The following is an 18,676-nucleotide window of genomic DNA, read 5'->3' on the forward strand; positions in this document are numbered from 1 at the left end:
TGACAGGAGTTTCAAAAGCCCTCAGGGAGTTAGACACCCAAATCCCTTAAATAGCAGTTAGGCACTCAACTCACGTCGGCACTTTTGAAAAGCCCACCCTTAATGTGAAGTTGCACTATGACTTTCCTGCTTTTTGCCAGGCATAGGGGGCATTTTAGCAAATCACCAGGTGCCTAAGCCATTACCAACTATTGAGATGATCAATTATTTTGTTATTTCTAGGAGTAGTCATTAGTATCTAGTGCAGCCAAAGCATAGCCGGAAGGGAGGACGGTGAGCATGACTTTCTGTGCCCTTTTGAGCTTGACTTTCTATGCCCTTTTATGTGCAGCGATAAAAAGCAGGCAGTCTGCACACCTGCCAGACTAACTGCCCGAAACAATAAAACCACATCCTGTTTTGACATTCCTTATAACCTTTACCTTTGCTTGACAATTATTTCCATTTGATCAGCCAGACAACACTTTTCATTGACATAGCTCTGTAACTTTTGGGGTATGAGAGGAAGGTAGCAAGTCTGAGCCAGGCGAATCACTTTGTGGACACTTTGAAAGATCCCCATGTGCAGATGGAGGGACCTGCCATCTGGAAATCTGTGACTGGTTCACCCGAAGACTGCCTCAGACTTGTGGGGGTAATATTAAGTTTTGGGGTACTCTAACATCTATTGCATTTGTATGTGCATAAGACTAATAAGTGGAGACTGTGGTGAAAGCTTGAATTGCTGGAGACCGGAAGTAAAGCTTTAAAGTTAAATGCACTTGGTTTTGATTTGTCTGCGTCAACCATATAGCAGGCGGATGTACTGACTGTCCTTTGGTTTACTGCCTAATATCAACCTGCAGAGACTAAAAGTTACTGGGTCGAGGAATCTTGGGTAACACAGGGTCAGAGGTTCCCTGATGTCTCTGTTGGAAGGGTTCTGAAGAAACTAAAAATTCCCAACACTCATTACATCATTAGGAAAACATTCAGGGAACCGAAAGGAGAGTAAACACACACACACATGCCCCACAAGCCCAGTCATCACCACGAAGGATACACCTTAGCCTTCTCAGGGTCCACGAGGGAGTACGCAGAGATGAGCTGGGCCAGAGTATGAATGTCTTGTGGATTTTGCCTTAAAGAGAAGAAAAAAAGGACATTATGAAGTTCCCTGAACACTCTACAAACACCAGCCACGCCCAGAGTGTGCACTACAGCTAACCAACCACATGGCCCAGCACTGGGTAGCCTGTACAGAGGTTTTCTGAGTGTGCAACAGCAGATGCAGAGAGAGGCCTTGAAACTCAACCAGTACAACATGCAGGGCTTTCACTGCCGAACAGTGCCAAGCACTTCAATAGCCTCTCTCCAGGGACCATACAGCCACAAACAACCCTATAAATCTAGGGCCTATTTTCATTATTCTTATCCATTTTCTTATTGTAGATTTTTTAAATTGGTGTCAAGTTTTCAGGTTATTTTTTTTTTTTTAAAGGTAGCTCCTAAAAAATCATCTACCTTATAAAAACACACACTGCTCTGCTTCTCCCCATAATTAGCTAAGAGTGCATTGGCAGGCCGATTTGTTTTTTGGCATAACAGGATAGATAGCTGCAGATCAGTCCTCAGAATGTGCCAGCACCAAAGAGGATCTGGGGGATTCTGATGAATTTCAGCGGTGGGCAGAGGAACTCCTGCAGGTAGTGCTGGCTGGGGACAGAAAGGCATGGCACTGAACACGAAAGACACAGCTTCTTTCAGGGTGTAACACACAAGCACCCACAAAACACATTGACAGCTGCTCCTACAGCTTGGGGACTAACTCTGCTATAGCAGTCATTTCATCTGACATCAGTTCTGTGCCATGTTCCTAAGAGATGGGGCAGGGAGCACAGCTTTGGCCAGAAGCCCCTTTACGATGTCAAAAAGGAGGAACTACTGCCTCACACCATCACTGAGACGCCAGCAGACATTACCTGGCTCCAGAAGCCCTGAGCAGGCCCCACAGGGACCACACACAGCCATGTTTCAGTGCACAAAACAGCAGGGCCACGGTTTAGGTGCAGAATGAAAACAGGATACCCTTCTCCCCCCCATGAACTCACTTCCACAGCTCTTCCAGGTCACTGATTGCTTCTTTCTTCCTCCCGTATTTCAGCTTGAAATTGGCTGCTTCCCTTATCAGCGACAAATGAACTGGAGACTTTGGCTGAAAGTCACAAGGTTCTTCAGATGAAAACATGTCTGACAGCATTTTGCAAGTCAGTGATCTGGCAGCTTTGCTTCCTGACGTTACTAGAGACCGGCTCAGACCAAGTCTACACCCCCCACCCAAGTGTTCTGGAAGGAGAACTGAGCGGCAGGAATTTCTGCTCTATTCCTGGGGGAAAAGGCATGGCAGCTGCCTTTGCATGTCTGTGGCGTTAAGCCACTACCCATGTTAGAGAGAGCTGGGAATGGAGAAGGGATTTGCTCACCTGCAGCCACTTGCATGAGCCTGTCAGGGGAAACAGACTGTCAGCTCATGAATACAATATGCAGATTACTGCTTTTTAATATTCATGACTGTGTTACCTCCTGCAGCCTCAGCTATGAGCCCAGGGCTGCTTGTTGGTGCAGAAGGGGGCGGGGCAGCAGCTTAGTCTTTGGGTCCTGTCTTTCCCCATATCCTTATGCACTAGGAGTGTAAGGAGCAGGACTGCGCCTGTCCCCGTCCACAGGCCTCATGCACCCTCCCCGCCCCTTCACATCCACATGGCGCTAGCACAACCTCGTCCCTTGTCTGGTGACACCTCGTGTAAGAGCAAGCTCCAGTTACTCTGCCTGGTTATTAACTAAGAGCTACTAACCCCGCCTGCTGACAGCAGCAGTCACCAACAGAATGGGGTGGGGGTGGGCAAAACTGGGAAGGGGACTGGCATTTTAGCCAGCATCTGACAATCACGGCAAACTAACAGTCATCTGCTGCTGCTTCTTATTTGCAACCTGCAGTCACAGCCTTGCTTAGGACATCAGCTATTTCCCCAGTGACCAGCCAAGGCATCAGACCATCAGGTGGGGACAACTACAGGCGGACGTGTTTGAAAAGCCAAGCATCCTTGCTGATAGAAAACCCGGGAAGAGAGAAACACAGGAAACAGCCAATCCCAAAGCAGCTTTATGAGAACCTTTCCCCTGGGGCACATGCTCTTAGTTTCTTCCGGCAATTAACTGTTTGCTGAAATAACTGCTACATCCAATCTCAAAACAACAAGGTTCCAGGAACGAATTACTGATCCCTCAATGGAATGGTCCCACCACTCAGCATACAGACTCCACCCGGCTCCTTTCAGCAGGCCTGATGTTCCAATTAACTGAGTACAGCAAGCAAGTTGGTCCCAGTGATACGCCTGGTGCAAGCAGCACGTTGGAGAGAAACGGAGACAAGGAGCAGAATGGCTCCCTGACCCCCCCAGTATCCCATCTGACATACTGAGCAGTTGGCATGGAGACCTCTTATTGGAAAGCCCCTCTCCAGTCGATGTAGAAAGAGGAGATGGGAGCTTGTCAGGAATAGCTGGACTCCAGCAAATTAGGAGCTCAAACTCTCAAATGCACTGTCTGCCCTGATTTACTTGCCTGGTATTCCTGGTACCATTGAATAGCTTGTGTGAAGATCTCAATAGCACTGTCAATGTCTTCTTCATGACTGTACATCGTCACTAATGCAGACACCTGCAAACATCAAAGAGCAGCTTAAAAACCCCAGTAATAGTCAGTGTGCAGCCAAGAGAGAGGGAGTTATTTTTAAGTGATCATCTTAAGGTACTGTTCATGTAAATATATTATTAAAAAAAAATCACTGAAGAAAAAGGAAACAATGAATTGTTCAAATGGAATTTTAGCAGCAGCAGCAGCAGCCGCCCCCTTTGGGATTATCTTCCCCAATACAGCCTGGACGATACTGCAAGGTTGAAATAGCCATGGGAAGCTGTTGTTTAAAAGGTTTCCAATCAGTGGAGGATAAGGGATGAGAGAATCATTGAACTGAGGAAAGCCAAGGTTCCCACACCGTGCTCTCAACACCACGATGGTCAGCAGGGCACTTGGTGCTGCTGGGACGTGAGGGGAGCTGGAAGGTCATCCGATACTGGCTCCTCCTTGCTTCCCGCTGCTCACTGCCATATAAAGCGGCTTAAAAATGTGTTTGATAATTTCCCAATAATACTTGCCAGGCAAGCAATTCCTGTAGCTGCCCCAGGCTGTTAAGGGAATGCTGCAGGAAGGGAAAGCAGGTCTGTGTGACTGACCAAGAGGGACGTGGTTCACTCTAACAAGAAGTTTGGGGACTCCTGATGCACATTATTACCCTTTGGCTGGCTGGCTGTCACCACAATAATAAGCGATCTAAAAGGTCTAAAACCTACTCTGAAGCATAATGCTTCGTATCAAAAATATCAGCAACTGAGCACCATTATGCAAGCAGACCAGCAGACTGAGACGAATGCTGGACACCCAGGATCAGTGCAGGAGTAGCTCAGGAGACAAGAAAACAGGAACAGAAAAGGAGCATGAAAGGGTTAAAGGGCTCTGGACGATGATATCTGCGATGGTACATGTTTACTGCCACTCACCATGCCTGGCTTATGCTTCAGCTCTTCTATACTCCGCAGGATGATGCATGCTTTGGTGACGCTACCTTAGAGAAAGAAGGGAGAATAATGCACTTTAAACTACACAGCAATGCTTTCCCTGCCTTCTCTGTTCTTCCACCTGGATCCCCTTCCCACAGAGTGTCCCTGGGGAAGTCTGCATATGCCGACCTGCCACTGCACTCCTCTGCCTGGAGGGCCAGTTGCTGAAGAGGTTTTCTCCACTATTATTGCTAAGACACCACCAATGGCTGGCCGGTCTTGGGGAAGAGACGCGAGTCCCATCAGAGCTCGTCTCATCCTCAGACTAAACAGCCTTTGCAATAGCCTCAGCACCTATTGGTTTCCCTACCTACGTCTCCAGCATGCCCAGCATTAATACCCCGAGCAAAGGGTTTATTCCCACCTCTAACACCAGACGCAGTGGGTTGACAGCAATGCTTTACTTCCCTAAGAGAGGGGATGAAGCACCAGGAGCTGGGTGTATTCTTTAACATTCCAAATGCTCAGCGCTTGCCTGATTGATGCCAGTGCAAGTTTTATCACTAGCTTCAACGGGAGCAAACCTGGGCCAACACCAAGTGATTTGACCCCTCCACCTTATCCCCTTGCTGCGCTGGGCCAGATCCTTCCCCCTTATTTCTGCAGAATAATCCCACTGATTGCAGGCAGTAATGCCAGGCGACAATGGAGCACAGCACTGCACCAACCCATGCCCAGATAGTCCGAGAGGAACTTTAAAACTTGAGTGACATTCAGTCAGCAGCAGCCAGCCATCTTCAATACACAGATCTCCCAGCCTTTTCTGGGGCCAGTGGGGAAAGTGTCGATCCCGTGCCAGTCACATGATACAAATACCCTGCCACCGCTAAACTTCGTCAATTACCCCCAGGGCGCCTGGCTCCCCTCTCTCTGCTGCAGCACACATCCGTTCATTGTCAATGCCCGAATGACGGATGTCAGCACGGTGCCCAGGGCTGCCCTCCACTCGGTCCACAAGCCCCAGCACTGCGTGGACAATGCCCCCAACCGTCATACCCCCCAGGCTCAGCCTGGGAAACGTTGATCTCTATAGCGCACCCCTCTGTGCAGGAGGCACTGTGCTATGGTATCTGCAGACATCCTCCTCAGGAGGAAGGTCAGCAAGAGAGAAGGAACAGAAGGGAGAGTCCTCCTTTTTCACCCCATCAACCAGGGTAACACCTCTCAGAGATGCCAGAGGGGCAGGAGCTGCCCTGTCCAAGAACCGACCAAGAGAAAAATGGTTCTGGCCAAAGTCAGAGGACAGCTTGCTTTAATGCTGCTCATTTTGAGGTATGAATGGAGATGCTATCCCAACCCTACTGCAGCCAGGCAGAGGGGCCTGTGAAGCACAGTATTTGAGCAGGTATTTCTAACCCCACGCTGGATGGAGCTGCTCTGCTGGGGCTCACACCAGCCAGAGCTCCTATCTCAGTCCTGGCTCTCCATACACTGAGGTCAGTGACAAAGAATTTGGTTTTTTACGCAGTGAAAATCCAGATAAAAACAAGCATTTCCCAGCACAAAAGGATACCGATACCTTGAGCGATTTTCAGCTGTGCCATTGTCAGCTTGATCTCTGCCGCGTTGGCAGGGCTCTGCTCCACAAAATCCTGAGAGAGAGACACAAGGGTGCTTTAGCACATTCATAAACACAGAGCATCAGCCTTGGCAAGGGCCCATTTCAGAAAGAAAAGCTCGATTATGTAATTTGGCTAGTTAGGGAGGGAGCCAGAGCGGAACCATCTCAGAGTTAGAGAAACTCCACTCAGCACAGAGCCCTGAATTGCTTCTGTGAACTCACTCCTCTCACAGCGACATCCCATCCCACCACAAGCAAGTCCCGGAGTCCATGCCCTCACAGCACAGCACCTGCTCCCCCACAGGCAGGCTGCCGGCAAGCGCAGCGTGCCAGGTGACACTCCACACCATGACAGAAGCCTCGTTTACACGAGGAAGCTGCACCCATTTATGGAAATCAGTTCCAAATGCTAAGCAAACACCACTTCAGTTTAAAACCAGCTTATTTCAGTTTAGCAGAAGTTGACTAGGAATAAGGCACTCCGAAACCAAAAGTGTCCAGAGTCTTTGGCACCAGTTTAAACCCCAATTTCAAGTAAACCAGTGCAACTTGTGCACGTAGACAAGGCCAGAGAAGAGATGGAAAAGGAATGTGGACACCACCCTTTGCAATGAGAGGTCAGAAGTGAAGTCCTGCCTTCCAGAGGGGCACACCCTAGGCGCCAGTGCCCACCAGGTCTCTATGGGCAGGAAAAGCAGCCCTGGCACTATAGTGAAGGGGGTCTTTTGCCAAGCGAGGCTCTTCCATTATAGAAAAATCCTACTGTGGTTGGGAAAAAACAAACACTTCACGATAAGAGAATGTGCATGTATGTGTCTCCCCCTACCAGACTGGTCACTGCATTCTCACTGGTGAGCCCTGCGTGCATCACACCCATTATATACAATGCCGTGATGAGCTCAAATCCATTTCCACAGTCCCCACCGTTTCAGGACTATTAATTTCCCGTAGTACCAACTCCATCTGTCGGGTTCCAAGGCAGGGAACAGCCCTCTACCCTCACGGTCAACGGAAGGAAATCAGTCACCCACCTGTAGGAGCTCTATTGCTTTTGCATGCTGCTTCTCTCGACAGAGCTGGGCAGCCTGGATTAACACAGGCAGGAGGTGCTCGGGGTTCTGGGACTGTAAACTCGCTGACAGCTTGCGGCACTGATCTGCCTAAGGGACACAAAGAACATTTTCCTCAGTATTAGTGGACAGTTAATGCAACTGTGCAAACCCCCAGAGAGAACAGGGGCAAGACGGGGCTAACCAGGGCCAGACATTGCCTGCCATGAGCAGATTCCAAGAGACACTGCACCTCCCCGAGGAACAGATTACACTGCAGGAGCGACGTGGGAGAGGCTGTGCAGACAGGTAAAGTCACTGGCCCATGGAGATTATGGTCCAAGACTCCCACAGAGCAGGGCCTGTGCATGATAACCACAGCCTCACATTGCACTGCTCTCCATCCCGCCTCAGCCAGAATGGCTATGCAATGCCCTCTCACTGCCACCCTGTGCTCCTCCTGGCGCTGTGTTACATCTGCTTTACACTAGGGTTATGTCTGCACTAGCACTTTTGTCAATAAACTTGTGTCGCTCAGGGGTGTGAAAAAAACAGCCCCAACCAACATAAGTTACACCAACAGAAGCACCGGTGTGGACAAAGCTATGCTGACGGGAGACGTTCTCCCACTCATAGGTACCGCCGCTCATTGGGAGTGGTATAATGATGTGAGCTCTCTCTTGTTGGCATACAGCAGCTATATGGGAGTACATCAGTACAGCTGTGCCACTGTAAGGTCTCCATTGCAGACACAGCCTTAGATTGCAAGCAGTTTAGGGGCAGAAAGAGTCTGTTACATGCATACAGTGCCTAATTCAGTCAGCATCAGAGCCTGGAGATGCTACTGCAATAACACACACATGATCTGGGAAGAGACTCGCTAAGTGAGGTGCTGTGTAAGTCACTATCACATGAATTCTTCTTACAAGTTCTCCCTTGTTTTTCCACCAGACTGTCTGTATGGGAAAGGAAGGAGTGAGACCCACACGGGGGTGGATTCTGATTTTACTATGCATTCTGGAAATGGAACCACATGAAAATGCCCTGCACACGCCTTCTGCCAGATTCCCTAACAACCAAAGGATAAATATTGGTTTCTGCACACACACTCTCTCGCAAAAAATGGATGCCTGGAGCTGCTTCAGAATCTCTCTCACCACAGGACCACACTGAAAGCTGCTTTCATCAGCCAGTGTGAAACCCGATGAAGTACCTTCACAGGTAGGTTTCCATGGTCTAGAAAGCAGACAGTCTTTTTATTGGTTATTTAGATGTCTATACAGTGCACTCATCCAAAGCACTGAGCTCTTGGACCCAATAATAGCACCAAATCCATTATTCAGATCCAACTCGTGGTTTCATTTTGGCAGTGGATATTATTGGTCCTTGTTAACAAAAACCACAGTATGCACATTTCCTCATGTGCTGCAATGCACAATTTCTTTTCAGTCTGCATGTACCCAGTCAACCCTACTTTAATAACTAATACATTTACCAGGACAGTCACGTGCAGTTCACCAATAGGTGTCAAACATTATGGGATTGTCAAAAGGACTCAGTAAAAAGGTTTTTTTCAGTAGAAGCTACTGAGCACTTTTGAAAAATCTGGCATTTAAAATTCACTCCATCTCTGGACAACGTCCTAAGTATTTTGGGGGGGTAAAGAACAGCCTATGGAAATCTGATTCAGATCAACCGGATTTACATTTCTGCTCAATTAAAGTCCTGTGATTGGTTGTAAATCTGTACCCAGCTAATGCAGGACAGTTCTCTACCTGACTGGTGTACATGGCCAGTAAAGCTTTGTTAAATTCGATGGCCTGGAGCTGTTTCTTGGAGAGTTTGTGCTCCACACCTTCTGTATTGGTCAATTTCACCTTTTTCTTTGAGTCAAAGACGTTTTGGTCCTGTAGAAAACAAAAACAAAAACAAGATCAAACCAAGCTCCACTACATTTGTTAAACAGTAACATCTATTTGGACCCATATTATAAAAGCTCTCCCCACGCCACATGCAGATTGTGCCATGAAGAACACAAGAGAGAGGAACTGAGGAGGCATGGTGACTGGGAAGGGAATAACCACACTGTGCTCTTCTATCTTAAGTATATAAATGGCCTCTGTTATGCTGGTATCTGTGCACCTCACAATCTTAACTGTATTTATTTGTAATACCCCTGTGAGGTAGGGCCATGTTGTTATTCCCACTGTACAGCTGGGAGACTGAGGCATACAGATTTGCCTAAGGTCATAAAAGGAGTCTGTGGCAGAGCAGGGTCAGAATCTGGGTCTCCCTTCTGGGCCACATATTCTGAGTCTCCCCTCGCTATTCTCTGCCATAAAAAAGATATTAAAATATGTAACTAGCCAAATCTTTACTCATAATTACTTCTTAGAGCGAAGTCTGACCTGGACATCCTATGAAAGAAACAAGACCTTGGTAACTGCTGCTGACATACTGATCAGCCAATGTTTATGCTTATTTGTTCTCTTGCAAAACTTGCTTTGTAGGTTCTCATTTGTTTCTTATTACTGGAAGACTTCACTTGCTTGACAATAAAAACAAACTAACCAGTCTCAACCCTTTGGGAATATTGCATTATTTATGTATCTATGTAACTTCTCATGAGATATACACACACAGAAGAGTGATACAAGGGGTTGAACTGGGCCGGTTTGTGACAGTTCAGTGAAACGATACTTTCCTATGGTGGCTGTATCTCGTGTTCCAGAATCTAAGTTTTCACTTAAAAAGAAATCAGGCCTCTAACCCTTATGGCTGTGAAGAATACTTTCCAAATGTGAACCAAGTGGAAACTGGAGCTGTGATATGTAACTAAGGCCTGCTCTACACTACACAGTTAGGTCAACACAAAGCAGTTTACATCGGCCTAGTTGTGCATGTGTCTATGCTCAAAATGGTCTCCTACCAATGTTATGCCGACATAGTAACACCGCCCCACAAGCAGAGCAGAGACATGGTCGATGTGCTTAAGTCAACACAATGCAAGCGTAGACTGCATTAGTTATGTTGGCCCAAACTGTCTCCAGCAAACTCCAGCAGCTCTCCCACAATACCCCACACTGACCACTCTGGTGGGAGCTCCATGACTCAGTAGTCATGGAGACCAGAAAGCCTCCCTTTCTCTTTAAAGCCCTGCAAATTTTTGAAATTCCTTTTTCTGACTGCCTGGCTTGGTGAGCACACCTAGCAGCTCTCCACTTTTGAGTGCAGCTTCCCAGCTGACCATGCTGGCTACACACTCTTGCCTGGAGCAGACAGGAGATATTGGATCTCCCGGGCTTGAGGGGAGAACAGGCTGCGCCAGACACAGCTCCAAACCAGCTGTAGAAATGTTGACATCTAAGAGCAGATTGCTCAGGGGATGCAGGAGAAGGGGTAAAAAAAGATCAGCAGCAGTGCCGCATGAAAGCCAAGGAGCTGCGTCAGACACATCAGAAGGCCAGGGAGGCAGACAGTCAATCTGGCACTGAGCCACAGACCTGCCATTTTTACAAAGAGCAACATGCCATCTTTGGCAGAGACCCCACCACCATCTCCTACAGCACTTTGGATACCTCTCAGGATCCCTAGCAACAGGCCCCTGCTGCAAACAGCAAGGAGCAGGAGGTGGATGAAGAGGAGTATGGGGGACAGGCAAGCAGGGGATCCACCTGCACAACGAGCTGGGACCAGTTTTTGACTCCACTGCTGTCCAGCCAGTCCTGCCAGTCAAGCACAGGTGAGCCCGATCCAGGGAAAGGAACCTCAGGTAGATGTGTAGATAACTTTTCCATTACAGGGATAGCCCCCCTAAAGTAGCAGGACACAGCTTCTGACTTTTCATTACTTTACTTGTGCTAGAAGAGGTAGCAGTACAACCAAGAGCTTTTCAGTCCCCTTGAGTTAGGCAAAGGGGGCCAAGTGAAGCAGTTTGTTTATGTGCACAGGCATGTCTCTTGAATCCTCCTGAGAGATCTCGATGAAAACTTTCCTGAAGTTGCTCTGCAAACCTCTGCCGAAGGTTTTTGGGGAGGGCTGCCTTATTCCTTCCTCCACGGAAGGATTTTCCCATGCCAGTCAATGATAACTTCAGCAGGCACCACTGCAGTGCACAAAAGGTTAGCTGCATACGGACTCTGGTGCCAGCAGCTGTGCTCTCTGTGCCTGTTACCCTCAGTGGTGATTTTAGCTGATTTCTTACAAATGGTGCCAGTATTAAGTGCCATTGCCCTATACCACAATAATCATGCTAATGAGCAATTCCCTCCTCATTTCCCCACCTCATAGCAGGCCATACTCACTACGGCAGGTGCTGTGACTGGCACTGTGCACCAGCAATCTCAAGCACAAGTGAGAATGAGCATGTAGAGCGCACAACTTTAGGGGAGCAAGTTCTGCATCTTTAGTTTCGCTCTCTGCGTGAATGCTCTGACAATGGCACATCTGTGGGTTTTATCTCCAGCTGCTGCCACTGTGGCTTTAAGGGTCTCCCTCTCCACACCCATGGAACACCTGAGCCAGACAAGGAGGAGAAAGAAGAGGACTCAGGATGACACGTTCAGCAAGATCCTGCAAGCCAGTGCTGCATCAGACCACAAGCACAAGTCCTGGAGGGTGAATGTAGCAGAGAGCCTGAATAAGGGAAGAGCAGAGAAGAGAAAGGCCCAGGAGTTCCAGCAGGAAAAGGCGAGGGAGATGCACCAGAGCATAAAGAGCGTCTCAGGCAACATCTGTGTTTGCTGCAGATTCTGGTGGACCTCCAGGTTCAACATTTCCAGGCTCACTCCATGCTTTCAGTCATCCTTTTGCGATTTGTTTCAGTCCCTTCATTCATTGCCAATAACTTCCCAAAAGACAGTGCAGTGGATGGTGAGGAGTTGCACACTAGGATACCCATCCATGGTGCACCACACTCAGCATTGACAAGCACTCCTGGAGAGCACACACTGCCGAAACAGGAAACCAGCGTGCACATGCACAAGTGATGTACTAACTGCAGCAGCTGTAGGCCAACGTAACTTGAGTTGACATAAGTTTGTAATCTAGATGCGGCCTTAGTCAGCACACAAACAAACAGCAGCTTAAAGAGAGGCATGAACTAAATGGCCCTATTCATTTTAAGGAGGTTAACTGTGAAAAATGATATCAACTACACTGACGTTGTTAACTATTTCATCACCAACCAAAGCACACAAAAACGAACAAGGATGAATACAAAGATCTGCATCATCTACTGGGAAACACACCTTAGTTTAGAGAGCACCACCACTTATTTTTCCACTCTGACTCTCGCAAAGCACATTATATTACTTTATTATATACAGGCAACTTTTTGTGTTTTTAGCTCAGAGAATCAACAAAGAGCACAATGACTTAGTGGCAATTCTGGCATTGTCAAGCAAACACTTTAAAAATTAGGGTAAAGTGGGGCTAGATAAGAAATGACGCCTCCATTATGCTATTTGTATGGTTTTCACATATAAAAATACTATTGTGGCTGTGTACTTGATGTAAGTTTCATAGTAACTATTCATCAGGTTTCGAAGACAGCAAAAAAGCCCCATGTCCACAATGTGCACTAATAGCTTACACGATGCACTTTAAAAGTTACTGAAGCACAAGCATAGCACATCTACTCCAGTACCTTCTCATTTCCCCAACTCCCTCAATCCTGTACCTGAAAAAAATTCTCTCTCTCTCTCTCTCACACACACACTCCCACCCACCCCTTAGTCTGAAAGTTTGTCTTCTAAGACCCAGATCCTGCAAATTCTTACACATGTAACTCAAGAGGCATGTAAGCCACCCCTCCAGCGGGACTCATGTGAATGAATTTATTTTTGTGCAGGATCATTTTTGCAATCTGTGTTTGCAGGACTGGGGCCTATAAGCATAAAAATATAATGGAAATACCTATGTAACTGCACAAACAGCAAAACTATAAATATAACTTTCATGCTAGAGTTCTTCTTCCACTTGAAAGCAAGTACTTCTTTCAAGCAGAGATCCAACTCCGCAATCCCTCTGCACACAGAATCCCCCTCAAAGTTAGTGGAAGTGCTGCATGGGATGCATTCTCAGTTCATTCAGATTTTTTTGCAAATATGCCTTAGAAAGAGGATAGCCGTTTCCATACCTTGTTAATAGTAATGATGTTATTTGCAATAACAGCAAGCAATCCCACGTCTGTTGGCCTGCAGACAACAAATGAAAATTAAATGCACAGCTATGAAACAGCAGCCTTGTCACATATGAAAGGATAACAGCTTGTTTTAATGATGCCCTTACTTTAATTTGATTATTTGATTGTAAAGCTGGAGGGCATCCTCTGTACGCCCTTGTAGTTGCATGATATAGGCCATCTGACCATGAATAATTGCCAGCTCAGCTTCAATGTCTTCCTCAGTCACATCCTGAAGGAAAATCAAGGCAAAACATGAAACCTTGCCCTTCTCATACGCCCTGGCTTCAGCATTTTGCAGAGGAACTGTGCCTTTGTAATCTATTCTGAGCAATACCATCTGTCACAATCCCCACCACTAGACGAGGACATCTTCAAAGACAGCCATGGCACTATTAACAACATTCACACCTTAAACCCGAAAACGGGGGCAAAAGATTGAGCTACTGTTAGCAACAAAATTACCCTTCCAATCCATGCGTAAGCAGACAGCTTCCACACTATAAATATGCCAAAGCGTGCTGGGTATGAATCATGAATTGTGGGCCTGATTTTCCACAGCCTCTGACCTTGTGTGATTCTTCACGCCTCTGCAGTGGGTGAGGCATCCCATCTCTCTAACACGGTAGTGGGTACACCCACATTGCACTGGTGTAAGGGACTGCAGAAGGGGCAAGGCAGGAGAAAGCACAGCCACCGGAATTTACATTTCAGCAATAGGCCAAACTATAGCTCACACCTCAGGAATGGCATCAGGAAGGTCAATTTAGGCACATTGGTGACTACTGCTGGGTATGACACTATATAGCAATTTAACAAGTAATCTCCTGGCTAATCCCTAGAGCAACAACTTTGAAATGTATCTACATTTGCTTAGGTGTAAAATGCACATTATTCAAAGTAATAGCCACTACTTACAGAGTCTTCTGAAAGCGACTGGCGACACAGATCTAGAGAAAATAATTTGAAAGACAAATTTAGACAGGGCTAACTCTTACATATAGGAAAGCACAGAATATCATGTGTCCATCATGGATATTAAGGGAGGCTTCTGCAATGTTTCATGAATACTTTTTAATGCAAGAAAGCAAGGAAATGCCTGGGTGTGTGTCGGAGAGAGATAAGGTCTACAGTGAAATTAAAAAAAAGTCAAGTATGCAGGAGACATGTTTCTCCGGAACTCTTTTTGAATACTGAAGTTTTTGACTTGTCTCTCTCCATCTCCTGCTCGTTTTCCTTAAAACTAGTTTATGATCTTTCATGAAAGAAAATTCTCTCCACCATACCAACTAGTCACTCATATCACCTTACCCAGGCTGGTTGCAGACTTAAAAGATTGATGTAGATTTCATCCCTCTACTTTGTGCAGTGGTACCTCACTAATTCCTACCCATTTTCACCCTCATCATTATTCCCTGATTCTCCCATTATCTTCTCTCTCACCTACTGCTCAGTAAGCAGTTTTACAGTGCAATAAAAGTGACTGCTATGTGTTTTTCTGAAGATTATTGTCTCAGTGTCTGGATTAACACCAGAAATAACATGCACTAAGAAGGACCTGCAGCTAGTCTAGCACCACATAACTGTAACCAAGGTCAATACTGAACTGTGTTATTTATTAACTCAACGGTTCCCAACTCTGCCACGTTGTGCACCACCAACATAAAATGCCACTACCTGTATACCATCACCAATTTTTTTTATAAACCGACTATGTATAAAAACCGTCTTACAACCTAAGTGTCGTTGTATCAATAGCACAGCTATGTATATAAAAAGCTGTAGTCTTGCAAAATATTAATAAACACATTATAAACGTACCCCATCTGAGATTTCTGGTATGCCTTTAATGAGAGGGATGTGTGTGCTTGACAGAGCAAAGTTGGTGGATATCTGGTGAAATCTTGGGAGGTAGGGGCGGTCACCGCGCTGCTTGGGGCAGGAGCAGCTCATGGTCAGAGCGCTGGGCCCACATGGGAGAGGGGCGGGGGAAGAGGCAGGGCCGGGAGGGGGGAGCAGCAGCCACGTTGCTTAGGGGCAGGTGGCCGGCACCAGAGCAGCTCTGGCCAGTCGCTGAGTGCATGTCAGCGGAGAGGGAGAGCAGAACAGCCAGGCCGCCCTGGGGGCTGCTGCGCTCTGCCCCTGCACTGCCGAGCGCCACTGGAGGCGCCGCACTGGCCCCCCAGCAGCACAGAGAGATTGGTGGAGCCAGACCCACGTTCTGCAGTCTTAATTAGTCAGCGGACGCATACCATTGGGAAGTGGCCTGCGTACCACTGTGGTATGCGTACACAGTTTGGAAACCGCTGTATTAACATGTTATCCAGCAGCAAACAGAGCTGAAGGGTTCCCATTATGTTCCACAGGTAGATCATGAAAGGCAAAATTACTAGTCAGGAATGTACACACACAAGACTTCTGATTCCACAGTAACATCATAGATTTATGTAATCTATCCATTTTTTTAACCAAAAAAATTAGGTTAAAAGTACATTAAGGTTGCAAAGTCAAGCACTCCAAAGTCAGGAAATGCCAGAATTAAGGTTGCCTGTGCAAAATTAATTCAGCCTCCTTCCTCATCTGGTCATACATAGACAGAATCTTCAACACACTTAGCTGTAAAACTAACAAACCTCTACTGAGCATCTGAGAACAGAGATTTTCGGAAGTTTGTAGTTTAGGATGGCAAAAGGCACATCCCTGACACTAGGGCAACCTCTCTTGCAAGTTTTGAATCCCTGCCCTTTAGTGTGGGCATGCTAGAACTCTTCAGTGAAATTGCTGTAAGCATTGTTTGTTTGTTTTTTAACATGGGCAAACTAACATATTGTTTCTTACACTCCTTGGAAATGGCTGAATTGTTTATGCTGAGGTGCTCCAAAAATGCCAGGCCACAGGCAAGTACCTGGCATGGAAAACTTCTGAATAACTATAGTTTGGCAAAGTTATAAGCAACTGAAAACAGGGCCTTATAATGGGACGTACTGGGTAGCTTTAAGTATTGATGGTGTTGCCGGCTCCACCTATAACATATTTAGTCAGCTTACTAAGAGGATATAAGGGAGTTCAAGCTTTTCAGCTGTGCATCTGTCACTGTTAGACCTAATCTGAAAGGCTAACAAAGTTATGTGTGCCTGTAACTTGGTTCCTCTTCATGACTTTAAACTTCAACTTTGAAGTTTTATTCTCCTTTCCACGCATCTTATTGGACAGACCAAAATATAACAATAATAAAACCAGTCTTTCTGAATGTGAAAAGTTAACGTTAGTACACACAAAAGAGCAATACCCAACTCAGAACATTACTGCGCCCTAGTCTTCAGTACACTCATAAAACAATGGCTGCATAGGGATTTTACAACTTCTGCTAGCGTGATGAGATTATAAACAGATACCAAATTGCCCTCAGGAATTAAATACCAATTGAGAGGGAAGACTGAGATGTTACATATAGTTTGCTACTGTAAAATGACTGCAAAATATTTAAACTATACATATCGTAGAATCATAGAAGATTAGAGTTGGAAGGGAACTCAGGAGGTCATCTATTCCAACCTCCTGCTCAGAGCAGGACCAACCTCAACTAATTCATCCCAGCCAAGGCTTTGTCAAGCCGGGCCTTAAAAATCTTTAAGGATGGAGATTCCACCACCTCCCTAGGAAACCCATTCCAGTGCTTCACCATCCTCCTTGCATGATAGGACTTCTTCTTTGCATTAATCCCATCAAAAGGGGTCTGCTCTACAAGTCCTCTCCCTCCACAGTGCTCTGTTCAATGCCATATCCTCTATCATACCACATGCTAACATGTCTTCCGCTATGACATCCCATCACTTCCTCTTGGGTTGGCTTCACTGTCTTTTTCCTTCAATCTTACTCAGTTGGGCTCTCTTACCCACATAGCTGTCAGGACTGTACTTTACATGACCAACCATCTGAGCCTGCACTCCCTCATTCTGGAAAGCAAGCTGAGATCTACAGATTGAAATGCTATGTACAAAATGGGACTTGCAGATAAGAAAACAGTTTGATGTAAAATAACTAAAAATTATTGATATAATAAAAGTTATTTAAGGAATGTTAAGAGCTATGAACTCCCAACCATTCTTGGCAAACACACCATGGAAATTGTAATAGAAGAACCCTACAGTTCTCCAATCCCATTTTTAATCCAAAATCAAATCCCTGTTCTCTCTCTAAATGTGTTTACAAAGAATTAGTGACAAAAAAAAAAAAAAATCTATAAACCCCATGTTTTTACCTTCTGCTTTCTGTAGGTTCTTCATTGCCTCCTTCAGTCTTCCTTGCCCAATCAATGCACACGCAGCATTATAACACAGCTCATAGGTAGCTTCTTGGAGGCCCAGATCTTCCTGACATGGAGTGAATGGATCGGGTTAAATGCTTGAAAGGCAAATTTAACACAGCCTAATTTTGGATCGTAATCTAAACAGATTTGTTTAAAGCCACTTTTATAGGATTACTACATAAACAAACCATAGCTTTAGCACACATGACAATTTCTTAGATTAATATAAAACAGAAGATTCATTATGAAATCTACTCGAGGAGGTGACCTTGAGAAGACATGTGCTGTCAAGCCATGGCATGAATGGTCTTCCCCTTACATTGCAGGACAAAACCAAGGGGAAATATGCAATGGAGCTATCCAGCTCCTTGCTGTAGAGCAGTCCTATTCTTGGTGATTAGTGAGAGAAACAGATTAGGCCTCAGGGGAGCTGTCCAAGCTGTTTAAGCAGAGAATAGGCAGATATTGCCATCCCGGAGAATTTCAAAGACGAGCTGTAGTCTTACGTATTTAAAAACTTATTTAATGTGCCTAACCACTGAGTTTTATACTTGCAATGGATCTTCCCAGTCATTAGTTCAGATTAGCAAGATTCTACTGGCTGTAAATAGGCTTTGCAGGATCAGGACCTTATGCCCATTCACATACAGTGGAATCTTGCAGGTTTGTACTACCTGGGAGACCCACTGTAAATACCAAATTGCACAAGCGTGGTAATATGTGAATGAGCACAATGAAATGTATAGAATACTGCCAATTGCAAAAGGCACCTTTGTTAACTATCCAATAGAAAATAGACACTGCTAAGCAAGGTGACAGATAACTCTTTAGCAATAAATGTTCACATTCCCAAACTAGAATCCTGAAGTATGCCATGCACTCATGCATTAAGGGACACCAAATGCAGAGATAAAC

General features: G+C 45.9%; 1 protein-coding gene across 1 annotated transcript in view; it reads right to left on the reverse strand.

The window, feature by feature from the left end:
- The window catches only part of SRP72 (signal recognition particle 72), a 37,561-nt gene that overhangs the window by 8,875 nt on the left and 10,010 nt on the right, over nt 1–18,676 (reverse strand). The window contains 11 exon segments of the mRNA XM_067556881.1: nt 1,043–1,120; nt 2,091–2,194; nt 3,604–3,699; nt 4,599–4,663; nt 6,178–6,250; nt 7,251–7,379; nt 9,044–9,175; nt 13,408–13,465; nt 13,560–13,684; nt 14,371–14,402; nt 17,714–17,825. Coding sequence (XP_067412982.1) covers nt 1,043–1,120; nt 2,091–2,194; nt 3,604–3,699; nt 4,599–4,663; nt 6,178–6,250; nt 7,251–7,379; nt 9,044–9,175; nt 13,408–13,465; nt 13,560–13,684; nt 14,371–14,402; nt 17,714–17,825 — 1,004 coding nt within the window.

Source organism: Emydura macquarii, unplaced genomic scaffold, assembly GCF_026122565.2.
Source record: "Emydura macquarii macquarii isolate MOO-44397 ecotype Brisbane River unplaced genomic scaffold, CSIRO-AGI_Emac_v2 contig_1790, whole genome shotgun sequence".
Classification (NCBI taxonomy): domain Eukaryota; kingdom Metazoa; phylum Chordata; order Testudines; family Chelidae; genus Emydura; species Emydura macquarii.